General features: G+C 40.4%; 1 protein-coding gene across 2 annotated transcripts in view; it reads right to left on the bottom strand.

Moving 5' to 3' along the window:
• LOC126298761 (cullin-2) overlaps positions 1-24,280 on the bottom strand; it is a 168,831-nt gene that overhangs the window by 22,349 nt on the left and 122,202 nt on the right. For both annotated transcript variants that reach the window (XM_049990209.1, XM_049990212.1), the window contains exon 13: positions 19,410-19,609. In XM_049990209.1, coding sequence (XP_049846166.1) covers positions 19,410-19,609 — 200 coding nt within the window. The remainder of the gene's footprint in view (positions 1-19,409; positions 19,610-24,280) is intronic.

Genomic DNA, 24,280 nt, shown 5'->3' with positions numbered 1-24,280 from the left:
CAAATACCTGGGTGTAACACTCTGTAGGGGCATGAAATGCAATTTCACATAGGCTGTCATGGATAATGCTGGTGATAGACTTCAGATCACTAGTAGAATACTGCGAAAAACGTGGTCAGTGTACAAACAAGATTGCTTACAAATCACTTGTGTGACTCATTCTGAAATATTGCTCACGTGTATGGAACCAATACCAAATAGGACTGAAATGGGATATTGAACACATGCAGGGAAGGGCAAAACAAATAGTTGCAGGTTTTTTTGACCTGTGGGAGTGTTTACAGAGATGGTGAAGAAACTAAACTGGCAGACTATTGAAGACAGACATAAACCATCCAGAGAAACACTACTAATAATGTTTCAAGAACTAGCTTCAAATGATGATTCTAGGAATATACTACAGCCTCTTACTTATCGCTCACACAGGAATCCTGAGGACAAGATTAGATTAATTAGATCACATGCAAAGACATTTAAACAATCATTTTTCCTGCAGTCTATACGTAAATAGGACAGGAAGAAACCCTACTAACTGGTACAGTGGGATGTACCCTCTGCCATGCACTTCATAGTGGTCTTCACAGTATAGATGCAGATGTACATGTAGATATGGCTGTTGTGGAAGACCACCATGAGCTTGCCCCTCTCATATTCCAGACAGTAAGCTCTGTATGCAGCCAGAAATTTGGACTTATTACACAAGAGGTACCAGCTCTGAGTATTGGACACCATATGTCAGGAGGTAACAGAGAATATCAAAGAAACAGTGTATCAACCTCTATCACAAATCTCCTCCACTAGTCGAATGTTCCATGAAGACTGGACTCTACCAACTTATTCTTATGCCGCAACTGTGAAATGACAACCCAGCATCTCACCAACACAGGTACACCCAACATCTCCATCAAGTAATATGCCCCACAGAAGAACAGACATTTGGAGGATAGAGGGCAAAACACTGCTATGTTTTCACTGTGGATGCAGTGGACACATTATACAATACTGCAGGGAGAGAAGATGACTGTTTGATGACTATTATGCTGCAAGATGTCAACTGTCTTAACAGTCCTACTCATTCCAGTCAACTGCGGACAATTATAGTCAAATGTGGGACCGAGCCCATTGCTGTAGTGTGGACAAGGTCACTCCTCAACATGCAGTAGCCATTCTGCATCACCACACAGAGGTACCAGCTGATCATCTAGCTGCCGACTTCAGCAAAACAATGTGAGGTGACCTCCAATGGAGGTGAGGCTGCCACAGATGCAAATCTTCCATCAATGACAGTCACCAAAACGCCAAGAAACCTCACTGATATCACTACTGACAGCCAACCTGTCTAGGTGTTAGTTGAATCAGGGGCTTGCTTTTTGGTAATACTGGACACTTCTCGTCATCAGCAAAAGAAGACTATGTTTTGTGATACAAAATTGATTGTGATGAAAACTGCAAGTGGGAAATATGTCCAACTGACAAAAGCATGTACTGCATGAATAACTATCAATGACAGAACAGAAACCTTTGAATTTGTTGTTTTAACAGAATACATCACAATGTTATTCTCTGATGAAAATTCTTGGTGGCATCAAAGGCAGACATAGACTGTGGAAGATCAGAGCTCCAGACTGACAAACCTATTCCAACAAGCGCACACAATGAAGATTTTCTGGGCAGTTGTGTGCCTTTGAACATGTTGTTATCCTGCCATCATCAACGAGACAAGTTCCAGTCATTTGAGATGCTCAGTTAAACTGTGAAGCTTCTGTCAATTGTACAAAGCTACCCAGGGTCACAAATGCAGTCTACATGCAAGCAATGGTCGTAAGTATTTTAGAATGTCAAGGAAAGGTTTGGATCCCTAACTGTCATGAACTGCTACAACCCATCCTTAAAAGTCTGTGCATATGGGCAGCCAAACCAGTCTAGTAAGGGCAGCTTCGTGCCACTGATGAAGACTCACTCTCAGTGTTGAACTGTTAATAGGGTCTAACCTCACCGAGGAACAATGTCGATAGGTGTTAGGCACTCTGCACGAAATTTTGGGTACTTTCAAATCCAGAGTGGAGAAAAGGCAGACCATGCGGTCCATGGGAAAACACTGCATCAATGCTGGAGATCATCCACCAATTTATCAAACACTCATATAGGATGTCACAATCTGAATAACGGATAATCTAAGATGAAGGGGAGAAGATGCTGCAAGATGACATCACTGAACCTTCGGAATATCCTGGGTCCTCTCCTGTGATCCGCGTGTAGGAGGACAGCACATAGTACTTCCCTGTCGACTGCCAATAACATAAGGAAATCACAAAAAATGATGTCTTATCTATCGCTGCACATTAATGACAACCTAGACTACTTGAAAGGAGGAAAGGCTTTCTTAATATAGCCATAGAGACAGAGACAGGCTGTTGGCAGATCATGGTTGACAAGGCTGATTTAGAAAAGTCTACTTTCATAACATTACGTATCCTGTATGAGTTTCAAATTATGCCATTTGAACTATGCAACACACTAGCCACCTTCAAGCATACAGTGGACAGCCTGCTTTGACATCTTAAATGAACGACATGTCTTTATTATCTGCATGATACTTTTTTTAAGACATTTGAAGAAATCTAAGCTGCCTGACAATTGCATTGAAGTGTGTTCAGACTGCAGGACTCCATCTGAATCTGAAAAAGGTGCTTCATCACCATACAAGACACAAAAATCTTAGCAGTCACAGATTTTCCAACTCCTCAGCACATTAGTGACATGAGAAGTTTTCTCTGAACGTGTTCATACTATTGGGGATTCATAAAGAACTTCTGTACCAAGATACATCCCTTGCACTGTATGATGAGAATGCCGAGACAGAACTTCACACAGACATGAATGTTAGTGGGATAGGGACAGACCTAGTACAAACTGAGCAAGGTGCGGTACAGGTCATGGCTTATGTTTCCAGAGTTCTCTACAAGTGGGAGATGAACTTCTCTACAATTCAGAAAAAGTGCCTTGCAGTTGTTTGGGCTAACAAGAAGATCCAGCCATATTTATATGGTAAAACATTCACCACTGTGATGGACCACTGTTCTCAATACTGGCTGACTAGTCTGAAGAGTCTGCCATGTCAACAGGTGCTGGGCAATGAGGCTTGAGGTGTATGATGTGCTAGTGGTATACAAAAACAGACACGTGCACCTACTGCCTTTCAAGGAATCCTTTAGCAGAAGATCGAAGAGTGAATGATATCTGTCATCGCTTAATTAAATGACACTGCTACTGACAAAGGAATCTCCCCATCACAACCCTTCACATTTAGTAGTAAAAACTTAAAGGAGGTGTACTGAATTGTGAAGAAGAAAAATAAAAAATAAATAGAAACAGTGAATGGCCCAAGCTCAATAACTGCAACACTGAGTTGAGTGTAACAGCCATAACATCATTGTTAAGTGGTGAAGGTGTTGGTCTGCCAAGAGGGCAAGCTGCGTTCAAACCTCCCTCGTGTATTTTACTTTTTTCTTTCTTTCTTCTGTTCATTTTATTCATATTTGTGTCTGTGTCAAGTAATGTCCATTTGCAGCAGCTGTAAGGTAGGAACCTATAATGCCAGTTAATTCTGCACAGCCACACTATTAGCAGTGAAAGGAAGTGGCTTTCAAATAGGAACTGCAAATGTTTGATGACAAGGTGACAAGTCAACCAAATCCTCCACCAGAAAATGCATCTGGTGTGTCATACATAGCATTAGTGACAGTATGTGTGTCATATGACAGGAATCTCTTGTCGATGCACCCAATTTGTACGACTGGTAAGTGAGTGAGATGGGCCTCCTTGCCCCGTATAGATGTTTGTATGAATGAGAATGTGATCACTCCTAAGGAAATGATGAAAACATAATAGTTCGTCACATAAGCTGTAACAAATGAACACAACAGTTTCACAATCACATAGTTCCTCTGTGCTCTGTCAAAACATATGTTTTTAACATTTTTGAAGTTGCATTCTGTTTTGGAAGTCTTGACTTTGAATTCCTTTGTTGTAACATAGTTCACAACTGTTTGTTTATTGTTTTAATTTCTGTGAGATGTCTATGTGGTATCTCACCTACTATCACCAACATTGTGGGGGCGGGGGGAAGAAAAAGGGCACAAGAGACAAGAGAATTTTGAACATGGTTCGCCTGAGTAGCCCAACATCACAACCACTTACCCAAGACGCTGTTCCTATTAGAGCAGAAGGAAGATTCAGCCCTGCTGAAAACCATAGAAGCCATGCAAAAGAAAGAACTGACAAAAGGAGAAATCTAATTAATAAACAGTACTTTACATAAGAGGAGCTATGATGCAACGGAGTGTACATGATCGCTCATCATTCCAGGTCACCTGAAGTATTTCCATGACCCTCCAACATACGATCACCTGGGATTCTTGGCAGAATCATAGGGACATAATATTGGCTAGGTCTCTACCGATACATTAGACATTATGTGAGATAAAGTAAGGAATGGTAACGACTTAAGTATTTGATATAATTACGTTTGGGTCATATGGTACAAATCACACCTGCAGCACCACCATTCCACATAATTAGAATAAACCTCTTCAAGATGGTCCTAAAGTCGACAAATAGGAATCAATGACTACCTCCCCAACTATGCTGTCACTTAAGCTGTGCTGACTTCATGAATCTCTGGAAATTGCACGGTTCCTGGTAGAAGACACAAATTGAAGCATGGGGCACCCTATGTGATTATCTCTGAATGTGGAGAAGTTTCCTGTCTAGACTAGTATCAGAAGTAATTTCACCTTGCTGCAGCATCCACGGTATGACAACTGCCTACCAATGCTTCAGTAAGCTGTTGCAAATATGCTCTCACAGTTTGTTGATGACGAACATAGAGACTGGGATAACGATACTGCCCATCATGACATTCATATATAGCACGGCGAAGCATGACACTAAAGGCTTCCCGCTGTCCTTTTTGCTCTATGCTTGCAAGGCCGAAATAACAATGGATACACTGTTCCCGTCTCAACCAGACAATACTCAGGATGACTATGTGAAACACATTATCACTAGGACCAAAGAAGCAAGGTAACTGGCTCCCATGCAGACACTGGACACCCAAGAAGAAGACCGAAAATGCTCCAGTGCCAGGCACCAGCCAGTGAGATACAGCTTGGAAGACATAGAAAAAATTTTTATGACTGTGTGGAAGTGGGACTATCAAAAACGTTACTTTAATACCACTTTGGGCTGTATCACGACCTTTGGCACTTATTGGGTGTCACATATCAAGTCAAGGATTATGAGCCTTCACCAAGAAGACAAAAGCTCAAAGACATCATTCTTGGCCTCAATTTGGAGCCCTGCAACAGTCCAGAGGTGCAGAGCAACAATGGGATGTTCAAGAAAACCAAAGACTCACTTGACCATTGTGAAACTTGGATGCAAGGCTCATAGTAGGGAAGAGGCTGTAACAACAAGACCAGAATGTGAGGATCTATCAGCACCACTATACAGGGGAATATTCACAAGATCCAAATCTAGGATGCTGTAGTCAGCTCCAACAAGAACTTCTGAAACACTGGGTTCCTGATTCTCCATGAACTATGGTGCATACAGTGTAGAGTAGTTCTTAACATTGCTGGCTGTCATGTTGCAGGTTACCAACTCAAACCCAACAACCAGCAATTATTTGTTACATAATATTTATCATTTCCGGAAATTTCTCAAAATACCTTGTTTGTAGTGCTGTATATTCTGGAATATTCAGTGTTTGTATAAATGCTAGCATTTTGCAATATTTTATGTTTGTATAAATAGCTGCACTCTCCGTCCGGGGTTCTGCTCTGTTTTGACTGCATATTGATGTCAGTAATAAATATGCTTTCAGTGCTGACTGTTGCACTTCAGTGATGATCCTGACTTTGGATTTGGTCTTGACTGTGGTTTCAACATGACAATATACTGTGCGTAATGAAAGTAATGGCACAGACATATCAAACTACCATAACAATATTATTTGCAGAACATCCACAATTACTAATTACTATGGCACTAAATATGAGAAATGGTGACTGCTTAAGTACAAAATGCTAGCCTTTTAATATTACTCAAAATTAAAACAGTCAACTCTCGATAATGTGACATTCGATAATTTGAAACACTCAACAATTTGAAATTTTTGTCTGGTCTCCAGAAAAATACTCAATAAGCTAAAAAAAAATCAATGTGTAAGACAACGTGTTTTGGTCCCATTGATAATTCGAAGTTGTAGTGGTGAGGGCATCATGCAAAAACTTTACAACTTGAAGTCAGGGCTTCCACACTCTTTTAATTTGAAGTCCCCTACTACTATAATTCCCAGGAAAGTCCCCCTACTTCTGTGATTCCAAACACAGGCTCAGATCACCTTTTTTTCCTCTCTCTCTGACCTATATCCTATTCAGTCCGTAGTGTGCTTACATACTGTGTTGTAGACAATCCATGTTTCTTGAAACTGTGAAAAGCCTTTAGCGCTAGAAGGAACAAGTGACTTAAATTAATGAAAAAGAGCTTGGTATTGAAGCTGAGGAGAGTGTAATATTGAAACAAGATGTTTCAAAACTGTTTGCTATTTTACCATTTTTGATGATTTAAAAAATAGAGTCACTGGAAGTCTCTCATGCACAGGAAGAAAAGGGTCACACTGGGGTGAATATCCCAACTTCATGAGTGTTTGCTCAAGTGGATAAATAAGTGTGGAGGGCAAAACATTCCCGTGAGTGGTTTCACACCGAAAGAAATAGCCAAGTCTTCTGCTCAGTCTCTTGGAACTGAGGGATTTTCATCAAATGAGGGGTGGGGTCCAGATTTTCAAAAAGTCACACTAACATTTTAAAAATAATCTGTGGAGAGAATGCCAGTACTGAACGGACAAAAACAATTTTCAAATAGTTATGACATATGCAACATATTCAACACAGATGAAACAGGTTTTATTTTTTTTTTTTTTTTTTCGTGTCTTCCTGATTGCACCCCATTATTCAAAGAAAGAAAGTAGCATGGAGGAAAACTGAGAGAGGGCAAAATAACTGTCCTTCTAGCCTGTAACGATGAATCTCAGAAGGGGAACCACTCTCAGTAGGAAAAAAAGTGAAACCACACTGTTTCAAGGGAATGAAATTGCTTCCCACAACTCATCACTAAAACGAAAAAAATCACAGATGACAACAGAATTGTTTAATGACTGGCTGACCTCAGTTACAGTGATATGAAAAATAGAAACACAAAATTTTACTGTTTTTGGACAAATACACCATACATAACAACCTACCACCATGAAATCATGTAAAATTAATTTTTTCCCCCTCCCAGCTGACATCAACGTTGCAACCACTGAACCAGGTCATAGTATAAAACTTTAAAACTCTACCACAGATAAATTGTTTTACTTATGCTGGACAGCACTGAAAAAGTTGAGAAGGTGACCATAACAGTTTTGATTGCTAGAAAGATGATGGATAAGGCCTGGAAAAATGATAGCCTTAGCACACTCATTAATCTATCAGCCATAAGTCGTCGCAGGAACTTCCACCCAGCTGTGGTGAATTAACCTTTGAATATTTTGTTCATACTGATGATGACATCTGTGTCCATAGTGTTCTAAGCAATGCTGAAGTGTTGGCCTGTCAGTACGAGGTAGAGGAAGATAACAAAGAACAACAACCATCCCCTAGTCACATTGCATGAAGTGAGATCATCTGTGCATGCCCTATGCTCCTACACCCTCAAAATGGAAACGAGTGACGATTTATTCTCAGCACTCATCACCTTCGAAAATTCAGTGAACAATACTAGATGGAAGTTGCTCTCCCAGAAGAAAATCATCGATTATTTTTCAAAATGACATGTAACATTTTCACTGGCATATTTTCAATATGTATGTACAAGGTGTGATTCAGAAGTTTCAAGACTGATCCATTTCCGAGTAGGGGAGTGCGTGCAGACCAGTTCCGTCGGGTGGGGGAAGTAGTGGGGGATCTCAGGGAATGAACTGACGCTGTGCAGTTGCTTCCGGAACCCTGGAGAGTGTGCATCACTTGCAGTGTGAATGGGTGTAATTGACCTCGGTCGAAAAGTTGGAGAGGCGAAAATGGAGCAGCACTTGGAACAGTGTTATACGATTAAGTTTTGTGTGCAACTGAACAAAATCGCGACGGAGACTCTCGGTATGACTCAAGAGACCTTTAAGGAAGAAGCCAAGCCCCTTGCAATGGTTTTCATGTGGCACAAACGATTCAAAGATGGCCGTGGGGTTGCTGAAGACGACAACCACTCTGGGAGGCCATCATCAAGCCGAACGGATCAAAATGTGGAGAGAGTACGCGAACTTCTAAACCATGATCGTCATCTTAGTACTAGATTAATTGTCAATGAACTGGGACTCAGTCAGAGTACAGTGTGGAGGATTGTGATGGAGAATTTGATTATGCAAAAAGTGTGTGGCAAACTGGTGCCAAAAGGTTTGTTGGTGGATCAGAAGAAATGGTGCATGACTGTTTGCTAGGAAATGCTCCAACGGTTGAATGTTGATCCGAACCTTCTGGAGAAAGTGGTTACTGGTGATGAGATCTGGGTCTACAAGTACAATCCTGAGTCGAAACATCAAACCTCAGAATGGCACATTGCTTCCTCGCCAAACACAAGAAAGCTCGCATCAGCACATTTTGTGTGAAGTGCATGCTGATTGTTTATTTTGATGGTAAAGGACTGATTCACAAGGAATTTGTTACTCGTGGACAGACTGTCACAGGTGACTTTTACACTGGAGTGCTCCACCGCTTGAGGGATCGAGTTCGTCACGTCTGCCCGGCGATCAAGGGCGATTCGATTCTCCACCACAACAATGCGCCTGCTCACACATCACGCGCATACCGCTGAAGTTTTGGTTAAGTTCAATGTGACAGCATTGCCACAGCCACCCTACAGACCTGACTTGGCTCCAAGCGACTTTTTCCTGTTCCTCCGAATCAAGATAGGCCTAAAAGGGAAGCGATTTGACTTCATCGACACCATCCAGCAGGATTCGATGAGAGCCCTTGACAGCATGACACCAGAGGCCTTCCAGATGGGCTACAAACAGTGGAAGATGCGCTGGCAGTGCTGTGTTGATGCTGGAGGATCACATTTTGAAGAATTTTAGTCTGCTGTACTTAAATGTCCAATAGATTTCTAATTCTCAGTTAAGTCTTGAAACTTTTGAAACACACCCTGTATGTACCACACATTATTTTAAGAAAAGATGAATATATATATTTATATACTACAAACTCAGTTTGTTTGAATTTTTCGACCATCCTTCTCAATTATTTGAATTGCTACTATTTTGAACTCTCAGTAATTTGAACTTTTCCCTGGCTCAAGTTTCAAATTATCAAAAGTTAACAGAGATTTTAGCTTCTCTTATACCTTTCCTGTTGGTGGATTGTAGTATTTTGATTACCAGTGTATTGCATCCATCAACAACCAAAAGCAGATGATTTGTCCAATCAAGTTTGATTAATGGTTCATACAGACTGGTTTGTTAATATCACTGCTTGATTAAGTATCCGGCACCATAATGGTGATAAACACTCCATTTGGCTAACACTGTTATATGCATCTACATTGTGCAAAGCTATATAACTTGCTATTTTTGAACAGTGTTTGGAACACCTGATTTTCCCATTTTATGCCAGTACAAATTATTTAAATGATATTATCATAACAAGTGTCTAAAAATGAAAGGGCCAATCTATGTATGACTCCTGTTCAGAGAGAGAGAGAGAGAGAGAGAGAGAGAGAGAGAGAGAGAGAGAGAGAGAGAGAGAGAGAGTGGGGGGGGGTCAATGTCCTCGCACAGTATATAAGCGAGCGCGCTGCGCTCATTCTGTGTCTTGCTGCTGCACAGGCAACTGCATTGAACGCCGCCAACATGCCCTACAGGAGGTATCATTGTAGCCGCACAACAGTCTACAAAACTATAGAAAACATTGAACTTACAACAACATCAGGAGACAAGAAAAATCGAATTCTAGTGAAGAGTGTTGCAGCCCAGACTCTCGTCGATGGACCTTGTGTATTTCTTGGATGTTCTCTTAATTTTAGCTAGGATATGAACGACACTTTCTCATCCTTTCGCATTCCAGTCAGTCAGTTCATGGGTATTGTGTATTTCTTGGATGTTCTCTTAATTTTAGCTTGGATATAAACGACACTTTCTCACCCTTTCGCACTCCAGTCAGTCAGTTCATGGGTGTATATCTACAGGGGCATCATCACCCTCATTAAAATAATTAGAGGAGAAAGTGGTTAATTTAAAATATTAAAAAGGGAAATACTAAAATCTCGTTCAGAATTACACTCTTACTCTCCCAATCTCACTCATGTACTCCCTCGCATTCACACTATCATGCAATCTGTAAGATTAAATTTGGTCAAATGTTCTAAAACGTTTTTTAAAAAGGGGAAAAAGCATGGATATGTTAGGAGGAAAGCTAAAATAATATGAAAAAGATATATGACTGGACGATCACTTACGAAAAAAATAAAAATTGTATGAGCCACCCACTGTGATAACACATTTAAAACTACTCCCTAATACAACGCCTGACAGAAACAAGTGAAGCACTCAGAAGACATGGTCAGATATCAATGATTAAGAGTTACAATATTCTGTTATAGGTAGGATGACCGGCCACCATCAGAGTGCATTAGCGTTTTTCATGTTTAGTGTTGTTACCAGGCCTAGTAGAGTATATAAGGGGCACAAACAGAGTTAGATGTTGAGTGATCACAGTGAAAGACACGGAGATGCTGCACACTCATTTGAGACAGTGTTTTAAGTAGCTGACAAAGTCTGGAAAAGGCCTCATTGTGGGTCCCAATGTGGCCATCTAGTTGAATTTCACACTATCCATATTTGTGGAGCATTTGGATATGACAGTGGCCCATTGTTGGACTGCACAGGAATGTGAGTCCAGGCATACTCTTCGTCAGGGTTACAGTTGACCACATCTCACAACTACAAGGCAGGATTGTCATTTGTGCACCAAGCGTGTCTTAACACATTTCATATCTACGTCTGCCATCAGAGGACAAGTAATGGACTCCCTGCAACATTCTGTGTCATCCTGCACTGTTAGTGTAAGACTAACAGCAGCCGGACTATGGAAATATCGTACCATGAGTAGGCTGCTGTCAACAGTATGACACAAATGGCTGCTGTTTCAGTGGTGTTGTAACTGGAAAGCACAGGCTGTTGATGAATGGCATTGCATTCATTGGTGAACTGTTTCTATGCACTACTCTGGATGACCATCATCAGATAGTATGGCAGTAACTGGGAGAGAGATCTCATTCTTTGAAAGTTTTGGAGAGGTACAGTGGTGTTACTCCTGGCATTATGTTATGGGCAGCCATTGGGTATGGCTTCATATCACAACTGGTGACGAACAAGGGAACCTTGATGGCACAACACCCACTCTGTGCCCGCACATCTTACCTATCGTGCTACAGTATTGGGGTGCAATTTTGTGGCTGTCAAGGTCCTCAGATCTTTCCCAGATAGAACATGTTTAGGACAAGCTCAGACTTCAACTCCTCGTCAGTGCCAATATCCATGATATCAAGGCTGTTATGAGGGTTGTGGGCCAGCTTGACTTAGGAGAGGATACAAAGACTTTCGACTGAATCACTATATGCATCCATGCCAGAGAGGATGCAATGTCATAGAGATAAGTCGTCTCATGCTGTCAAGTTCTTTGTAAATTTTAGGGAGCAAGTTCACTATTCCACACAATATTTGAGGTTGACTTTTCCATGATGTGACATAGGCTCTACAAGACTCCCTTTCAAACTTTAATTCACTGTGTCCATGTCTATTATGACCTTGCAGATTGCAACAACTTTGCTAAAACAACTCTGCCAAGATTGGGTACTCGCCAAGTTGTGTTGTATTTCATAACCATGTGCATGAGGCAGCAGTTCCTGCAAACAGTGTCCTCCCATGTTTCACCTAGTTCAGCGATCCTGATAACCCACAAAAAGCCTTCTGTATAGAGAAAGATTTAATTTTTCAAATATACAGTCTTCTCTCTTTATGACAGGAAAAACATCTGTAACTACAGTCTTACCTTCTGATCCCGCTCGGTAAGTCTTCACTGACCTGTGGTCCTGGATGACTTTCCTGAAATCTACCCTTTTTCCTAGACCTCTCCAGGCCTTTTCCTTCACCCCTCTTACTTCTGCCTGAAGAAGGAGCCACTGGCTCCGTAAACTTGCCTAATTATAACATCCTTATACGTGTGTGTTCTCCTGCCGCTTGGTGAGTAGATTTTTTTATCTATCCAATTATATTATACAAGATTACCTTGCAGTTCACACTTAAATACTTGGCACAGGCTTCATAGAACATTCTAGCAGTTAATCTTTGTTGTGTTTCTATTATCTGGTCCCATCTTTGTCTGTGCTTAGGAAGGCTGAAATCAGAACTTCTCTTAATAAGCTGGGTCTTAGTATAACCAAACTGCCAACCAAACCACTGGGAGGTTTTCTTTTCTTTAATTTGATGTAGCAGGCTTCATGGACATGCCATGATCAGCTAGAGATATAAAGATTCCACCTAGACAAAGTATCACTAAAAACTGTTTCACCTCAACAGCCATCCACCCCATTGATACACAGAAAACCTGAAGGTTGAGATTCTTTAATACAGGTTCATACCATCCTCATAATCTAGGCAGTGAAGCCATGATTCCCACTTCTTGTCACACAATGCTCTACCATCACGCCATACGGTGTCCACTGAAGCATACACAAAATTCATGGTTTTAGAGGACTGGTGGCCCTCACCAGTCCCTAGCTCAGGAACCCCAGGTTCATCTCTAAAGAGGTTCCAGAACTATGAAACAAAATGCAATTATAATGAAGAATCCACAAAAACCATGGAATTTAAAGGGGCTAATGTCCTTTTTGGGAAATGTTAATTAGTGTGCTAAACTCAAACGCACCTACTAGACAGTGTGTAAAAGAGAGGTATTTATTTAGCATGTACAGCAGAAGTGAAAGAGTGTTTCACTAACCAAAAAGGCAACTGAGGTGGCCTATATACCTGATGACCTGCGATACATGGAAATGGATATGTCCATAACAGGTACTTCACAGTATAGTACTCCCAGAGCTTTCAAAGATGTTCCTAACAACACACTAACAGTGTGAACAGCAATGGGCAAAGGAAAGCAGCTTCTCTGCCTCTCAAGAAAGCCAGAACATGTATTGGATACTGACATGTAGCAAGTTACTCAGAGGTATATATCATGAAATCTGAGAAATATTTTGCAGTTCACAGCTATTCTCAATGCAGATTAGAATGTAAGGTGGTTCTGGGTTCTAAAAGGTACCAATAACATTCTTCCTTCAAGATGCTATGTTGCCCCCCTCCCCCACCCTCCCCAAATGTCAAACCCGATGTCAAAAACTATGAAGAACATGAATGCAGACAGTATTCACATCTATCTAATGATACATACACTATGTGATCAAAAGTATCTGGACACCTGGCTGAAAATGATTGACAAGTTTGTGGCGCCCTCCATCGGTAATGCTGGAATTCAACATGACATTGGCCCACCCTTTGCCTTGATGACAGCTTTCACTCTCGCAGGCATATGTTCAATCAAGTGCTGGAAGGTTTCTTGGGAAATGGCAGCCCATTCTTCACAGAGTGCTGCACTGAGGAGAGGTATTGATGTCGGTCAGTGAGGTCTGACATGAATTCAGCATTCCAAAACAACCCAAAGGTGTTGTATAGGATTCAGGTGAGGAATCTGTGAAGGCCAGTCCATTACAGGGATGTTATTGTCATGTAACCACTCTGCCACAGGCCGTGCATTATGAACAGGTGCTTGATCATATTGAAAGATGCAATTGCCATTCCCGAATTGCTCTTCAACAGTGGGAAGCAAAAAGGTGCTTACAACATCAATGTAGGCCGGTGCTGTGATAGTGCCACACAAAACAACAAGGTGTGCAAGCCCCCTCCATGAAATCACGTCCACACAATAACACCATCCACACCATAACACCATCGCCTCCAAATTTTACTTTTGGCATCATACATGCTGGCAGGTGACATTCACTGGGCATTTGCTATACCCACACCCTGCCATCGGATCGCCACATTGTGTACCATGATTCGTCACTCGACACAACGTTTCTCTGCTGTTCAATCGTCCAATGTTTACGCTCCCTACACCAAGCGAGGCGCCGTTTGGCATTTACCCGGTATGTGGCTTATGAACAATTGCTTGACCATGAAATCCAAGTTTTCTCACCTCCCACCTAACTGTCATACTACTTGCAGTGGATCCTGGTGCAGTTTGGAATTCCTGTGTGATTGTCTGGATAGATAACTGCCTATAACACATTACGACCCTCTTCAACTGTCAGCGGCCTCTGACAGTCAACAGATGAGGTCAGCTTAAACACTTTTGTGCTGTATGTGTCCCTTCACATTTCCACTTGACTATCACATCGGAAGCACTGGACCTAAGGATGTTTAGGAGTGTGGAAATCTTGTGTACAGACATATGACACATGTGACACCCAATCAACGGACCATATTCGAAATCAGAGTTCCATGGAGTGCCCCGTTCTGCTCTCTCACAATGTCTACTGACTACTGAGGTCGCTGATAAGGAGTACCTGGCAGTAGGTGGCAGCACAATGCATCTAACATGAAAAACATATGTTTTTGGGGCTGGCCGGATATTTTTGATCACATAGTGTACCTGACAGCAGAATAATACGAACACATTCCTTACAAACTATAGTCACTTTGTCGAGTAGATTCTAGGTAGTAGGTACCATAATAAAGTGGTAGGATTAGTATGTTTGGTGACAAGAACAAACCAAATTCACAGTGCAGCACGCAAATGGTTTATTATGAATTGCAGTGGGCACAGATCCAGCATTCAATGTTGCAATAGAAGCTGTCTGCTTACAAATGTATAAGCAAGTGCAACAAACATTATAAAACTTTCCAATAACATCACAATGCATAACCACAAAGATTCCATCCGAAATTACTTCTTCCTGCACAACTGGCTCCCAGTAATTGAAACAGCAGTTCTCACAAGGAAAGAAAGGGAAAGACAACATACAGTCATTCTCTAGGCACTCCTGATCAACATACTCTTGCTTCTACAAATGAGTCACTGGGTACTGGATCTCTACGAAGAACGTCACCCCGCACTGTGCTTTGATTGGTCGTCAACACCAAAACAGAGCATCTGGTACTCACATGCAATCGATATGCAAAACAGTAGGCAGTACCTCTGCATCAATCCTCTGTGTCATGCTGAAGTGCTGGGACTACGTGCAGTTATATTTTATCTGGACATTTCTAAAATCAGTGTTACTGGCTGAAGTGGACAGTTTATTCAAATATCTTACATAGTAAACACATAGTCTACCACCACATAAGCCACTATGCAGACCCTTAGCGAAATTTAAAAATTTCATCTTTCCACCTGCAAGCTGTTTAGGAGACATACTCACAGAGGCAACTGTAACACTATTCCTAAGGATTTACAGAACCATATTGATCAATGGGAAATCCTGGCAGAAATTATATACAGCTGTCAACCCAGAACTCTACGCATCTAATCTACCCTAAACAATGGATCAAGCAACAAACCTACCCAAACAGCTACAGTCTAGTACTCTGGCTTCATTACAAATGTTCAGCTGCTATTTGGGATGGATGGAGGCAACACTGGTTGCAGCGTGCAGGTCACATACATTACTCACAGGTAAATTGCTCAAAATTTTAAACCAGCTTTAGCATCAGCTGTTCGATGACCAGCACCATCCGCCATTGTCACAGTGTCTACCAGCACTATCTTACAGTTAAGATCAATGAGGGAGTCACTTTTAAGACTCAATGCCCAAATGCATATGGATTCTCTCCATTTAACACACCCGCACTAATTGGGACGTCTAACAGTAGGTCCAAGCATTGGGGATTTCATAAGCTCAGATGCCACAAATGTATCTAATCATCTTCCTGAACCCTTCATCTTTACAAGGTGTCATCAAGAACTGATGCCTTGGGGAACCAACATAACTCTACAAAGAACTGCAGCAGCCTCCAGCCACCTTGCTCAATAATTCACACCCTACTCATTTTGCTACAGAGACTTCTTCACACCAGAGGTGCCACATGCCATGCATATACCCAGCAAATAACAATTCAAAATCCAAATTTGATCACTGTGCAGTTTAAAGACTGTGAACATGTATACTAAATGTACAGATGTTCACAGTGTCTGACTAGTGTTTCTTACTGAGCAATGCATTAATGCCTTCTACATGTCAACCTCACATTTTCAAGATGATACGCAAAGCAACAGTCCATCATATACTGTTACATTTGGACATGAGATGTATCCAGAAAGTTTTTCACATAAGTTACATAACAAATAACGTGTAACCTTAATTGTGATGGTCCTTCAAAATAGTCATCCTGGGAAGGTAACAGCTTTTATTGCATTTCTCACACTCACCATGGTGGTTTTTTTTCCCAAAAAGCACCACTTGTGAATTTCTTTAGATCTCTGAGAGTATTTCTATACATTGAGCTTTCAGTATTTGGTGAGGAATGGCAGCTATGCTGCTGCTTGTCAAGAACAACATGGCTGTTAAAGATTTATGAGTGAGCCTGTTTTTGTGAAAAAGCCATGAGCAGTCGTTCAAAATCGTGGTATCTTTCATTGTACATTTTGAAGCAAAATGAGTTTGTGTAGTGTTAGGCTGAAATGATTTATGATGATTAATTCTCTTGGCACTGAAGAATAGGAGCTTACTCTTTCACAATTCTGACATAGCATCACCTTCTTTCACATTGATGAGTAAGGGCTCCTCCACAGTAGTGACTGCTGTTTTGATTCCAGATCACAGCCAAAAATCGAAATTTCTACCATCTTTTATGATAGGAGAGAAGAAAAGAAGACAAATTGCAATCTGTATCAAAGCTAAACACAAATTTTCATGTCACTGTTTATTATCATTATGCCAAAAGACAGAGAACAAATTTCACCACAAACAAACAACTTTCAACGTCTCCCTTAAAATCACCCCAAAACCTTATACTGCGTTAAGAACACCTGATTCACATGAAATACATTCTAAGAAATTTAGCCTTACCTGAGAAAGAGCACTTATTTCCTAATACACTGTAATTCTTAGAAGTATATGAAGTACATGTTGCCAAAAATCTCCTGGCACCTCGCTGAATGTCTTCTGTGTGACATCAGACCACATACATAAGAATTGGAGGAACATTGCATCAACATTGTACCCAAGTTTTCTATCAGAATTAATCAATGAAAGAACTGAATGAATTTGAATGTGGTATGATTGTATTGCCTCTCAAGCTAGTGCATTCCATTACACTTTCACAGGGGTCATGTATATTTATTTTCACTGTTAGTGATGTTACTGTAAAATGGAAGTGAAGGGAAGCACTAAAACTAATCACTATTCTGGTAGGCTAAGAACTTGACTGATGGGGACAGCAGAAGTCGAAACTGTTCTATGCAAACCAATCAACAGAAATTCTTGTGAATTATTGGACAGAATTTCTGTTGCAGCATGAATAAAGAGGTTGTTGCTGAGAGGCAAACGGTGGATATGACGTCATAATCGGTCTTTGCAACACGAAGGTTTAAGAAGTAATGATCCATGGTGTATGATACCTACATAGGTTTAGATGAAACTGAAGGACATTGTGATTATTTGCAACTTTTTTTTTTCCTGGTTGGAGCCCAGACCATTGGCTTAAGTTGATGCAAAAATGAACGCAATAATAAGAAGGAAGATTACATTATAACAACAACCCATCAACGACATGCTGACACAAGAGTTTCATGACTGAAGAAGAATGAGAAGGAAAACTGACATGTTCTTTTCAAAGGAACTGTTCTGGAATTTACTGTAAGTAATTTATGCAAAACACGGAAAACAAGAACATGGATAACTGACTGGGAATTTGAAGCCCATTTTTCAAAAATGCATGACTAGTGTTTTAACTATTGTTTCCTTTTGTTTGTTAAATTGAACATGCCTGTTTATACAAACATAAGTTCAATACCCCTTTTTATAAGGATAACTGTCTAACTCCTGAAAATAGCCATTAACTGCTGACATCACATCTTCCATTTGTAGAAAATCTTCAACCTCCAAGCCATTTTTTCAAGCCTGGGAACAGAAAATAACCTGAGGGGGCTAAGTCTGGCGAATAGGATGCATGAGATAGCAATTCAAACTTTAATTCATTAATTTTGGCCATTGCAATAACGAACTTGTAAAGTGGTGCATTGTCCTGAAGAAACAACACTTTCTTCCTACCCAAATGCAGCTGTTTTTGCTTGATTTCTTTGTCTAAATGTTGCGATAAGTTCGCATAATACTTGCCGTTAATAGTTTTTCCTTTTTCAAGATAGTCAACGAAAATTATGCCATGTGCATCCCAAAAAACCAATGCCATGACCTTGCCTGCAGATGAAATGGTCTTCACCTTATTTGGAGTCAGTTCTCCAAATTGTGTCCATTGTTTTGATTGTTCTTTTGTCTTGGGAGTGAAGTGGTGGACCCATGTTTCATCCATGGTTATAAAACAGTGCAAAAAATCAGCTTTGTTGCTGCAAAACTTTGCTAAACACTCAACTGAAACATCTTTGCGACACTGTTTATGCTCGAGTTTGAGAGGATGTGGCACAAACCTTGCACACAGTTTTCTCATGTCCAAATTTTCAGATTACATGTGATGTGCCACACTATTTGAAATGCCTACTATGTCTGCTAGCTCGCGTACTTTCAGTCTATGACTATCCAGTACCGCTTTGTGGATTTTCTTCAGCATTTCTGGAGTTGTCACTTCATTTGGTCAACCACTGGGATGCTCGTCCTGGCAGCTGATATGACCTTGTTTAAACTCAGCTACCCAATATTTTACTGTCAATGAAGCAGCAGACTCTTCCAAAGTAAAATCTAGCTCAGCTTTAATATTGGTTGTGCTGAGGCCTTTCAAAAAATGTTATCACATAACGAAGACAAATTTTCTTCATTTTCACAAGTTCAGTCACAATGTTCACTATTGATGGCTGCCAAACAAATACTAAACAATGTGGCACCTTCAAACTTTAAACATACACTTCATAGAACATATTCTTTCTAGTCCAGAGATATTTTTCAACAACTGCCATCTCTCAGTCAGGCCAGATACTTATGGGACCACCCTCATATAGCTGGTGTCTCTGGAATGAACAGCAATGGGTATCTGCAGACTTTTGGTCATTATTGTGAAGCAACAATTTAAGTACTTTTATTCTCACCTGATTATCAGCCATCAACAGTTTTGACTCAATTAGACCCATAACATGCTTATTAAAAGGTTCATCGAAGAGTTGTAAACATTCTTGCACTTCTCGACAAGTTAATGAGTCGACCTCTTGAAACTGAAGAAGGATGGCCATTTGAAATGTCTGCATTGTAACTTGGTACGGCTTTTTAAGATAGCCAAGTTTCAATTCACCTGAAACATCAAAGCCACCGTTATATTACTACTAAGTAATACACCAATGCTACCACCACAAACAGGTATTATCATAAGAAATTCTATTCTCAACAACAATTAATGATATCAAGAATGAGAGATGATCTTATTTTTAAATATATGTGCAATTATATCTTTTAGGTGTGTAAATCAACTATAATATAAAAGCTACATTGTTATTTTTGCGATTGGTGTTTGATGAATGCTCTTTCTGTTACTAACTACAACATGATAATATATTTTCTTTTCTATATGACAACTCACAGCGCATAATTATACACTTACTGTGGAAATGAGTACATTATATTACATAACTTCTGCATAAATTAAATAAATAGGGAAAATCTGTTTACAGTCCCACTACCCTCAATCATACATCTGAGCTACCACTTCATCATTTAAAGAGTTATCAGTGGTGTTCATCTTTCATGTAACATGTCTGATTATTTACAGCAGAGCAGTGAGGACGTCTGGGTTTACTGACATACAATTATCACAACCTTTCTAGGGAAGGTATGGGCAATAGAATGCGCACACTCTTTCAATTTATTTTATTTTATTTTTTGCAATGACAGAAGTGTCAGTGTACACAATGTATGATTGTAAATCACTAGGGCCTTTTACTTGCCATCCATTTGTTTAGTTAAACACTATACACAGTTTTAAACCATGCAGCCAGTAGCAGTTTCAGAGTGTCACCACACACCTTACAGCACACACACACACTATACACATGCTCTCAGAACAGGAGAGAGAGAGAGAGAGAGAGAGAGAGAGAGAGAGAGAGAGAAGACGGGGGCATGCATGTTATGAAACCAATCAAGATTCCAAAATGTTCATAGATTTCAAGTAGAAAAGAAACAATATTTTCTACATGCAAAACAATATTTTTCACAGGTGTTATGAGATGTAGGTAAAAAAGAAACTAAGATAATGAAGTTTATCAAAAACCAGATCCTGATTCCAGATTTCCTGAGAGATTAAAAGAAATCAGTAACAGAAGAAAGAAATCAAGCCACTAATGTATGCCAAACAATACAGGGCACTAAAATAAATGGGCAGGAAGAAAAAAGGAGGAAGGAAGATTAGGGCTTAAACATCTCATTGATGACAAGGTCATTAAAGGCCGAGTGCAAACTGTGATGGTAAATTGTTATGAAGATAAATTGGCTGTATATTTTTCACAAGAACCGCCCTAATAAGTGAATTAAGGAGATCAAACAAAACCTAATGCTGAATGATCCTTTACCAATTACGATCCCCAGCCTTCCAAATACCAAGACAGTGTGACACTATACTGCCACTGTACTCTCATAAAAGGTGTACCGGGATGTATATGCGAACAAGGAAGAGGACAAGATTTCCAAGTTAAAAATACACTTTTTCTCAGGTGAAAATACACTTTTTTCAGGTGAAAGTACATTTTTTCCATATTAAGTGACAATATACTTTCCCTTGGAGCTATAAAACTTATGAGTCCTCTGAATAGTGAAGGTTTTATACACCGGCACAGAACTTCCCGGCACTTAAGGAAACACAACCCAGCATACAACAACAGGTTTTGGAAAGATCTTTGATGTACAGCAATATTTAAACTGACTATTTTTATATTATGAAAGTAGAAACATGAATTTCATCCATTACAGCACAGTAGGCTTTGTAGAACTGAAATCAAGATTGAGGTGCACTTTTGTCAGCCAGTAATAGTTCATGTCACATGATCTTGCCAGCCAATGACAGCAGACATTCAGAGCACAGGACACGTGATGTACTCAGCCAATATCACTGTTAAGTAGTGCAAACACACAAATGAAAAAGTTAATGGTTTAACATTAATACACATACAGTATACATACACACATACAGTATACATAAAGGGTGACAATTATTGAACTATATGAAATAAAATCATTTGTTGTCAGCCACTTTCATTTGGACAGGTTTGTCAATTAGCAAAATGAGCACACTTAGGGGAGTGAGAATCCGCATTTCGTGATGGAGAAGTCTCTTCACCCTCAATGGGTGACTAAGGTGTGCAATGGCCAGTCACAGAATAATTGGTGTTATTCCTTGATGGCACAGTGACTACCGAATGGTACGTGAAGGTTTTGGAAGACTATTTCATCCACATTATCCGAAGTGACCCTGATTTTGACAAGGTGTGGTTCATGCAAGACCGAGTTCAGTCCCACTGAAGTAGGATAGTGTCTGATGCCCTGTAGAAGCATTTTGGGAGCAACATTCTGGCTCAAGTCCACTCAGAGACCACTGGCATGGGCCTCAATTGGTCACCATTTTCTCCGGATCCAAGGGGCTAAAGACAAGGTGTACAGCAATAATCCCAAAACCATTGTTGAGCTGAAAACAGCCATTTCAAGAGGCCATTGACAGCATCGATGTTCCGACACTGCAGTGGGTCATGCAGAATTTCACTATTCGTCTGCATCACGTCATTGCCAGTGGCTGCAGACGTATCAAACATGTTATAACCTAAATCCAAATAACTGTAGTGATGTTTACATTTTGTGCCCCCCCCCCCCCCCCCCCTCTGCAAGTAGACTGAGGGAGTAATGGTGAGCAGCAGTTTCTGTGGGAGGTAAACATGCCAAACTAAAATTGTTATTTTTCGATAACGCTCTCAGGAACAGTTGCAGACAATTTTTATTCAAAGATTTGGAGCTGCCATCCATGTATGAACATAAAATGAACTTCACTTCTGCTTCAGCAACATTATCACAAGTAGTGTTGGGACGCTTTAAGTCTGAGGCAACATGTTGGAGGTTTGTGTTCTTTTGAAATGTGTTTATAAATTTGATTTCTCCCTGTTGAAAAATGTAAGAGTTTGAGTCACAGCCATTGAAGGTGTGAAGAAATAACACACGGTTTTGGGCTTCTTCAGAGAACTTAGAACTGTTGGGGGTGTAAATGAATGTGTCTTTGTTGCCTTTTCCAGATTTCATCAGGAAGATATTTGTTCCAAGTTCTTCCTGCCCACTATTATCAGCTATGTGGTCAGTAAGCAACAAAAAATTAGTATCTTCCTTGACAATGAAGATGTCTCCCTGTCTCCACTTTCCTATGGCTGTGCCAACAATGTAGGGATCTGCAGCCTCAATGGCCTGCTTGACCTGGTACCCTTCACAATAAAATTTTTCTGTCAACATTGAGATAAGACATTTCTTATTAAACTTGTTTATTAAGAAACATTCTTTTGGCAGAGTTGGTGACATTGTCTCATTAAATAAAACAGATATGGGTGACACAGCTAAACCTCTTCAGGCAAGTTCAGCATATTTTGTCTCACTCCTTAGGATTTCCATCAAACACTATGGTGCAATTGGACCAAAAGTGTTCTCCGACGTACTTCACGTACTTTACAAAGATGAAGGAAAACACATTATCAGTATTCCACAGAATTGGGCGTAAGTGTCACCCACCGTCAAGGATGAAGGCTGTGTTGCTTGTGATTTTAGCAGTGGGGTCTTATTTTCTTGTCTTGTGCATTATTCCATCATCATCAAAAAAAGGTAATGGACATGGGGCTAACTCAAAGGCTGTTCTGGTGACTTCAGATGGAAAGGAATTGGATGGAAAATTTTAGCAGGACTGACAAGGACTGGTTCATCTACATCTACATCTACATGACTACTCTGCAATTCACATTTAAGTGCTTGGCAGAGGGTTCATCGAACCACAATCATACTATCTCTCTACTATTCCACTCCCGAACAGCGAGCGGGAAAAACGAACATCTAAACCTTTCTGTTCGAGCTCTGATTTCTCTTATTTTATTTTGATGATCATTCCTACCTATGTAGGTTGGGCTCAACAAAAAGTTTTCGCATTCGGAAGAGAAAGTTGGTGACTGAAATTTCGTAAAAAGGTCTCGCCGCGACGAAAAACGTCTATGCTGTAATGACTTCCATCCCAACTCGTGTATCATATCTGCCACACTCTCTCCCCTATAACGTGATAATACAAAACGAGCTGCCCTTTTTGCACCCTTTCGATGTCCTCCGTCAATCCCACCTGGTAAGGATCCCACACCGCGCAGCAATATTCTAACAGAGGACGAACGAGTGTAGTGTAAGCTGTCTCTTTAGTGGACTTGTTGCATCTTCTAAGTGTCCTGCCAATGAAACGCAACCTTTGGCTCGCCTTCCCGACAATATTATCTATGTGGTCCTTCCAACTGAAGTTGTTCGTAATTTTAACACCCAGGTACTTAGTTGAATTGACAGCCTTGAGAATTGTACTATTTATCGAGTAATCGAATTCCAACGGATTTCTTTTGGAACTCATGTGGATCATCTCACACTTTTCGTTATTTAGCGTCAACTGCCACCTGACACACCATACAGCAATCTTTTCTAAATCGCTTTGCAACTGATACTGGTCTTCGGATGACCTTACTAGACGGGAAATTACAGCATCATCTGCAAACAGTCACCCAGGTCATTTATATAGATCAGGAACAGTAGAGGTCCCAGGACGCTTCCCTGGGGAACACCTGATATCACTTCAGTTTTACTCGATGATTTGCCGTCTATTACTACGAACTGTGACCTTCCTGACAGGAAATCACGAATCCAGTCGCACAACTGAAACGATACCCCATAGCTCCGCAGCTTGATTAGAAGTCGCTTGTGA

This window comes from Schistocerca gregaria, chromosome X (assembly GCF_023897955.1).
Source record: "Schistocerca gregaria isolate iqSchGreg1 chromosome X, iqSchGreg1.2, whole genome shotgun sequence".
In the NCBI taxonomy this organism is placed as follows: domain Eukaryota; kingdom Metazoa; phylum Arthropoda; class Insecta; order Orthoptera; family Acrididae; genus Schistocerca; species Schistocerca gregaria.
This window is presented reverse-complemented; position numbering and strand designations above follow the sequence as displayed.